The sequence below is a fragment of the Medicago truncatula genome, chromosome 5 (assembly GCF_003473485.1).
Source record: "Medicago truncatula cultivar Jemalong A17 chromosome 5, MtrunA17r5.0-ANR, whole genome shotgun sequence".
Taxonomy (NCBI): Eukaryota; Viridiplantae; Streptophyta; class Magnoliopsida; order Fabales; family Fabaceae; genus Medicago; species Medicago truncatula.
The window spans coordinates 42,651,621-42,658,879 of NC_053046.1; the positions used below are offsets into that span (position 1 = coordinate 42,651,621).

The 7,259-nt window shown below is 33.6% G+C and overlaps 2 protein-coding genes across 3 annotated transcripts; one reads left to right on the forward strand and one right to left on the reverse strand.

Annotated features, from left to right (window-relative positions):
* LOC11442305 (desmethyl-deoxy-podophyllotoxin synthase) lies at positions 1-3,089 on the forward strand. The gene is made up of 2 exons (XM_003617683.3): positions 1-915; positions 2,325-3,089. Exons 1-2 carry the CDS (start codon positions 1-3, stop codon positions 2,949-2,951), a joined length of 1,542 nt encoding a protein of 513 aa, XP_003617731.1. The 3' UTR covers positions 2,952-3,089.
* Positions 3,090-3,887: 798 nt separating this feature from the next.
* LOC11435484 (chromatin-remodeling ATPase INO80) lies at positions 3,888-7,259 on the reverse strand. Of its 2 annotated transcripts, XM_003617684.4 has the most exons (3): positions 5,901-7,258; positions 5,026-5,094; positions 3,888-4,430 (listed from the first exon to the last, which is right to left on the reverse strand). In XM_003617684.4, exons 1-3 carry the CDS (start codon positions 7,042-7,044, stop codon positions 4,129-4,131), a joined length of 1,515 nt encoding a protein of 504 aa, XP_003617732.1. In that variant the 5' UTR covers positions 7,045-7,258; the 3' UTR covers positions 3,888-4,128. The 2 variants fall into 2 exon arrangements, with proteins under 2 accessions (XP_003617732.1, XP_013454422.1); XM_013598968.3 differs by lacking the exon at positions 5,026-5,094 and having other exon boundaries at positions 5,901-7,259.

A 7,259-nucleotide genomic window follows, 5' to 3' on the forward strand; every position in this document is an offset into this window, starting at 1 on the left:
ATGGAACATCCCAGCTTATCATTCTTACCCTTCCTTTTATTTTCAACAAGTTTCATTCTTTTCCTCACACAAATTCTAAAATTGGTAAAAAGAATATTAAGAGTCACAACCAAAGTACAAAAAAATGTTCTTCCACCTGGACCATGGACCCTTCCTATCATAGGAAGCATACACCACCTTATTGGCTCTCTACCTCATCATAGTTTAAGAACATTATCCAAAATCTATGGCCCTATCATGCACCTAAAACTAGGTGAAGTATCAACCATAGTAATTTCTTCACCTGAACTTGCCAAAGAGATTTTAAAAACCTATGATACCATTTTTGCTCAAAGGCCACACCAAATTGGTGCAGACATCATGTGTTATGGTTCGACCGACATCGCCACGGCACCTTATGGTACCTATTGGAAACAATTAAGAAGATTATGTTCACAAGAGCTTCTTTGTACAAAACGTGTGAGATCATTCCAATCAATTAGAGAAGAAGAGGTATCAAATTTAATAAAATGTATTTCTAATAACATTGGATCATGTATTAACCTTAGTGAAAAAGTTGCTTGCATGACAAGTTCAATTACTTCAAGGGCAGCTTTTGGTAAAATATGCAAAGATCAACAAGAGTTTATTTTGTTGATTAAGAAACTTGTAAAAATTGCTGAAGGTTTCATTATTATTGATTTGTTTCCTTCTCAAAAGTGGTTACATGTGATTAGTGGAATGAAGCCTAAATTGGAGGAGTTGCATAGAAAATTTGATAATATTATTGAAAATATCATAAAGGAGGCTGTGATGACAAAGAAAGTTGAAGGAGAAACAATAGAGGGTTTTCTCTCTGTCCTTCTTAGGATTAAAGATCATGATGAGGCCCTTGAGTGTCCTTTGACAATCGACAATATCAAAGCTGTAATTTTGGTAAGTTATATTGTGTTTTCCTTTCAAACTTTTATTGCATATACATTATGGTATTTTTTCTTATTACATATTCATTATGATATTAGAATGTAAAAGATACGAGGACAAGTTTAATTTCATAGAGTATGTGTGATCAGGTTTCTATATGGACATCATTACAAAATACACACTTTAGCACACATGATAATATTGTGTAGATGATAATCTGTTCGATAAAATGAGCAATAATAAATAGGGTAAGCAGTAAGCACTACTAGAACATGAGTGTGTGGATTAGAACCAACAACACTCATTTTATCTCTCCATTTTTTTTGAAGATCATTAACTACTATATAATAAAAATGAGCATGTATATGTCTTTGTATAAAGGGTCATACTAACCGTGATCTAATGGCCCTACAATTCCTAAATTTTATACTGAAAAATTTGCCTTTTATTATTTCAATAATAAGTTGATTACACAATTTTCAAGATAAATTTTCTACTTTGAACTTCTTAAATTATAGTATATCGGAGAAATATTCTTAAATATATATTTTATTAGAAATTATGATTATTTTTTTTAACAGGAACAAGTACTTAATAATACTTCCTCCATTCCAAAACATTTTTATTTTTAGCATTTAAAATTTGTTTCAAAATATTGAGTTCTTTTTCATATCCAAGAAATATACTTGACTATTTTTTTTTTCAAATATATGTTCACTGTTATCAGACACTCGTTAGTTAGACCGTTAAATGTTTTTGAATTAAAGGAAAGGTATATTGGAAATACAAGTATCAATTAGAATAAAAATGTTAAAATTGTTATGTCGGACGTCGTGATCGGGGTTCAAATCCCCTTACTCCTTCACTCTTGTGTCTAAATTTTCAATGAATATTATTTCGTCTATCTAACTAGAAAAAATGGTTATAATAGTGACCAAATTTGATGTCTAGTTTTTGCTTATTATAGTCATTAGAGGAGTACCTCTTAATAGTAATTACTTCATTTGTAGTAATTGTTGGAAGAATTGTGTCTCTTTTACAAAGCTTATGAACTTTAGAATTTCACGTCTCTTCAGAGAAGATAGTGTTTTTTATCCTGATAAGTTGGCTAGTATTGGTTTATAAGCTAGGGATTCATTTACTTGGTTTAATTATTTACCCCCTTGTATTAATGTAAGTCATTTTTTTAAGAGGAATATTCTTTCAAATATTAGGTTCTATTGATCTTGCCCAAAGTTTGATTTGGTCCTATTAATTCCAAAACATATGGATATATAAAACAAATGGAATTGTTGTGTTGCTTTTGTTATGACCAGAAGGCTCTATGCATATATCCATAACACATATGCAGTTCTCTTAATTTAATCACCACTAAAAATGAAAAGTTGGCTAATTAATTTGAGCTCATTTTCATGCTATAGGACATGTTTGTTGCTGGAAGTGATACATCATTAGCGATTATAGAATGGGCTATTTCAGAAATGCTGAAAAACCCAACAACAATGATCAAAGCCCAACAAGAAGTAAGAGAACATTTTGGCAGCAAAGGATACATTGATGAAACATCTCTTCAAGGACTGAAATATTTGAAAGCAGTCATCAAAGAAACACTAAGATTGCACCCTCCTTTCCCTCTTCTTCTCCCTAGAGAATGCAGAGAAACTTGTGAGATTAAAGGCTACACAATACATGCCGGAAACAAAGTGATAGTAAATGCATGGGCGATTGGAAGAGATCCAAAGTATTGGAGTGAACCGGAAAAGTTTATTCCGGAGAGATTTTTGGAGAGTTCAATTGATTATAAAGGTTCTAATATTGAATACATACCGTTCGGTGCTGGTAGGAGAATTTGTCCCGGTATTTTGTTTGGTGTGTCTAGTATTGAACTATCTCTTGCACAACTTCTTTACCATTTTAACTGGGAACTTCCTAGTGGATTAACCATGGAGAATCTAGAAATGTCTGAAGCAATGAGTTCATCATCAAGAAGAAAAATTGATTTGATACTAGTTCCCGTTTCTTGTTACGATCATGTACCTGCTTTGTAAGGGATTTGGATGGACCGTAGTCACTGTTTTGATGAACACTATTAATGTGAACCATTGGATATGTTGGATTCATAATCATGGTTGTTGATTTACTTGGTTTACAAAGATAGGAAAAAAAAGTGCATGTGAAGAGTTAACTATTGTGTGAAAGATGAGAATTTGAGTCACTATGACTGAGTAATGAATCATGTTTGTATAGAGCAGCAACTACTTGTGTTAGACTGAGATTGTGATGTTATATATGCGTTCATTAAAATATATTCTGTATACATTGTTGTACAATGAGAAAGTCTTTCTACTTCATTGTCAAATCTTTCAAGTGTTGATAAAATGAGAAACTAGGCCATCTCAGAAATGCTGAAAAATCGAAGATTATTAAGTAAATTTTTAGTAGCAGGAAATCTACTAGCCAAACAATTCTTGAAATATATCATGGTTGTAGGGTAGCCAAACTTACCTCTCAATGATTTTATTAAATTTCAGAATATTTTTGTTTGCATTTTATCAAAATCAAGTTTCATCCCAAAAGCAAATGTGATTAGAAGTAATGAACTAGAGATTTAGTAGTGAGTTAAGAACTTAACAGTAAGTTTATCTATAGACTTGTTTTTAAAATAGAAAAGTTAAACCAAACATAACACTTCAAACTCAATTGTCACCAAAATTACTTTAGCCATATCAGAATCAGCTTTACATACACTTTTCCAAAACATTCATCAATTGCTTTTGAGCTAACCAATTATCATTTCCAGTCATTTTGCTTATGAGAATATCAAGCAAACAGATATATAACGGTTCTGACACATGACAACATCTGTTCCACTTAAGATTTCTAGTTCAAAACCTGTAGGATTTTTTTGCAATTACAGAAGTATACAAGTTTTTATATATGCTATATAACTCATGGCTGCATTCATGATATATACACTATACGCATGATCAAACAAACATAATAGATAGCAAGTGAACATTTAGTTAAATAAAGTAGGCCTAGATACAAATGTAACATGGCCCCATGTCCATAATATACAATCTAACATTTGAATATACTTTCAAAACTAATAACTAACATGAGTTAATTGTTCATTAAAACCTAACAAAAGGTCATGGCTAACAAGGATACTATAATTTTATAGCCTATTTACCTTAGATAATAGTTCAATCCTGCACTGTCTACCTACATCTTTTTCTTTTTTGCATCAGACCTTATTGTAAGATTATCGAGACATGAACCATCGGAGGAAGTAGAAGTCGAGGTTTCACTGTCGCTGAAAGAAAATTTTCTTTTGACAGTGTCAACTGCATTGCCAAATTTGCTTTTTTGTTGGGTTGTCAGGGCCCCTGATGAACTTGGCTCTTCAATCTTCACAGTGATTCCAAAACTAGCTTTCTTTTCATGTATTCCTTGAGGCATAGATTGATCATCATCGTCAAGGTTTATGATCTCAATCTCATTTTCCAGTTTCACTCTTCCACCGGCTGGTCCAAAAAGAGATATGTTTAAGCTTACATAACATAACATTTGCTAAACATGATAAGACTCAAACAGAAACTTGAAAAATAAGGTATGGTGGATTCTTTATTTCAATGAAAACATTTCTAGTAGCCTCAGCATTTCAAGGAAAATCCAGCCGCTGGACCTTCAAGTAATTGACTATATATGATTCACCAAATTCAAAATATCAGATAATATATACAGCGGGCATTCTGTAATCATGTTTACCTAGGAAAAACAAAATACGTTTACCGGATTTTGTTTGTTTTTCATTTTTGTTTTTTGGAAAGAAAACTTCCTCAAGGGATGAGGAAGAAATCACATAAAAGATGATTGACAGTTTTTGAAGAGATCAAACATATGAAAGAGAAGAAAGCAAAAGAAAAACGCAACAGATAATCCAAAAAACAGTTTATCCACTTGCTACCAAACCTCAACAGATAATCCAAAAACATTTTCACTATATTTCTTTTCGTGAACAAGTGAATAATCATTCACATCCTCTATTCTCTAATAAACCTCCCCTTAATAACTATGCAATATTCCACTACGCCTTCTGCATGCTACCAAATAACTAACCTCCACAAGAACCTGCCATCTCAACCGTTTTCCTGGGCTTTCTAGCGTATACCATCCAACACTCTTCACCTGCAGAAAATGTTCTAAAAAACTGTCTGAAGGAACATGTGATATGAAGAAATAATGCATGTTTAGAATCACTCAATTATCCCATATCAAGTGTTGGAGTATATCTCTACAAGAGGAAGTGCAAAACAGAAGAACATTCTATTGTATTCTAAACAAGCTTCAAAGTACAAACAATAAATGGTTTCAGAAGATAAAAAAAAAAAAAAAAAAGAACAGAAACAGAAACAGAAAATAGCTACTATATATCACACCATCTCATTACAAGTTCTAAGTAAGATTTGTTTGAGGTTCCACAGTTCCTGCCAATGCTACTTCCATTTTCTTAGGAAAATCAGATTCGGCTAAATGAGAGTCAAGAGCTAGCTTGGGCTAGGTAACATGGAATAAAGATGAACCTTAGAGAGGAAGGAAGAAGCTTCAAAAATCACAATTAAACTTCTATCAAGAGAGGACCAAATTAACCTAATATCCCGGTGCTAATTGAGTTTATCGAAGTTAACTAAATTATATAATATCCAGAGAGGACCATAATAATACAATATCTTGGTGCTAATTGACTAGCTTAATGGTATTTATGTGATCTGAACATGCTGGACCAAGCACTAGTAGGCTAGTAGCTCACCAGTTCAAAGAAATTATATAACATTAAAAAAGGAAAATAACAGTTCCAAGCCAAGCTACCAAGCAATCCGACCAAACATTTATCAGTCATGCATGTTGAATTCAATATTTATAAAGTAATATTAAAAAATGCATAACTACATAGGAATAATAGAATAATAGATGCATGCATAATTTCGATATACCTGATGATGATGCACCTTGAGCATCCTTGCTCCCTTTGCTCGGTGGCTGAGTACTAGCAGCAACTCCAAGGGTGTGATGATCATCTTCATTTCTTGGTAAAGGAGCAGCCTCGTCAACAACGACATTTATGAACTCATCATCACCAGCATTCTCATCCTCGTTCTCTTCAAAACTATCAGCCATAGGAACATCTTGTTCCTCATCCTCTTGCTCGCTCTCTTCAAAACTAGGAACCATTGGATCCGCAGAAGGGTCCCCCTCAATGTTGCCACCAATAGAGGCATCTAAGCCCGACAAAAGAATGAGATCTTCCTCCAACGTTGTTACTCTTTCACGCAGTCGAATAAACTTCCTCTTCAAAGCCTCAAGTAATGTCTCGGCTTCGCGCTTCTCCTCTGCCAATTTCCTGCTTTCATGCCTCAAGTCACTCATCATTACCAAATTCTTCTTTGCTGTTTCCTTCAATTCATCATTTTTAATCTTAAGTCCATCCAAAGCATTTTTATCATCTAGCCACTTTTCCTTTGACTTCGTCAACTCCAAAACCTTACTCTCTAATTCACCAGACATTTTTCTTAATTCACCCAATTCAATGTCATCTTCCTCCCATTTTTTCTTAATCTTGTTTAACTCTAAAACTTCATCCTCTAATTCAACAATCTTTGTTCTTATTACATCAACTTCATTGCTACTATCAACACATTTCTCCTTCAAATTCTTAATTTCAACCTCCAATTCATTGTTCTTCTTTTCTAACTCTACATTAGTTTTTCTATCAACTAATCTATTTACCTTAACTTCTTTCAAAAGAGCTTCATAACTTTCTTTTACTTTCTTACCTTTCTCACAAATTTCCTCTCTTTTCTTAAACTCAGACTCAGCATATACCCTTGAAAGTCTCTCTAAGTGAAACTCCTCTCTAAGCTTAAGTCTCTCCATTTCAAAGCTTTGTTGCAACTTTTGATTCTCCTCTCTGAGTCTCATATACCTATTCTCCAAAACAGCTTCAACACTATCAAAAGTTTCCCATTGACAAGTTCCACGCAGTACCAGAACAAGATCATGAATAGACTTATCTTCAAGATTGTTAGGGTTTGTGGAATTGGAATCTGGTGGTGACCCGGGTTCAGTTTTGGGTTGCATGTTGATGATATGCTGAAAAGGTGGAAACTTTAGAAGAAAAAATGGGTTTGTATGAAAAAGTGAAAATGGGGGTTTTGGAATGAAGATGAATAAACTCAGAAAGCTATGGTAGAGGATAAAGGGCTGCTAGAAGAAGAGTTCGTCACTACACTCACTCATTCCGGAGAAGAGGTTCGATCCATAGGCTTGTGCGGGGTCCACGTGACTACGTGTCA

Coding starts and splice junctions, on each gene's coding strand:
- LOC11442305 (XM_003617683.3), top strand. CDS start 1: ATGGAACATCCCAGCTTATCATTCTTACCCTTCCTTTTATTTTCAACA. Junction 916..2,324: donor ATATCAAAGCTGTAATTTTG/GTAAGTTATATT, acceptor TTCATGCTATAG/GACATGTTTGTTGCTGGAAG.
- LOC11435484 (XM_003617684.4), bottom strand. CDS start 7,044: ATGCAACCCAAAACTGAACCCGGGTCACCACCAGATTCCAATTCCACA. Junction 5,095..5,900: donor TCAAGGTGCATCATCATCAG/GTATATCGAAAT, acceptor CATTTTCTGCAG/GTGAAGAGTGTTGGATGGTA. Junction 4,431..5,025: donor GATGGCAGGTTCTTGTGGAG/GTTAGTTATTTG, acceptor TTTTTGGACCAG/CCGGTGGAAGAGTGAAACTG.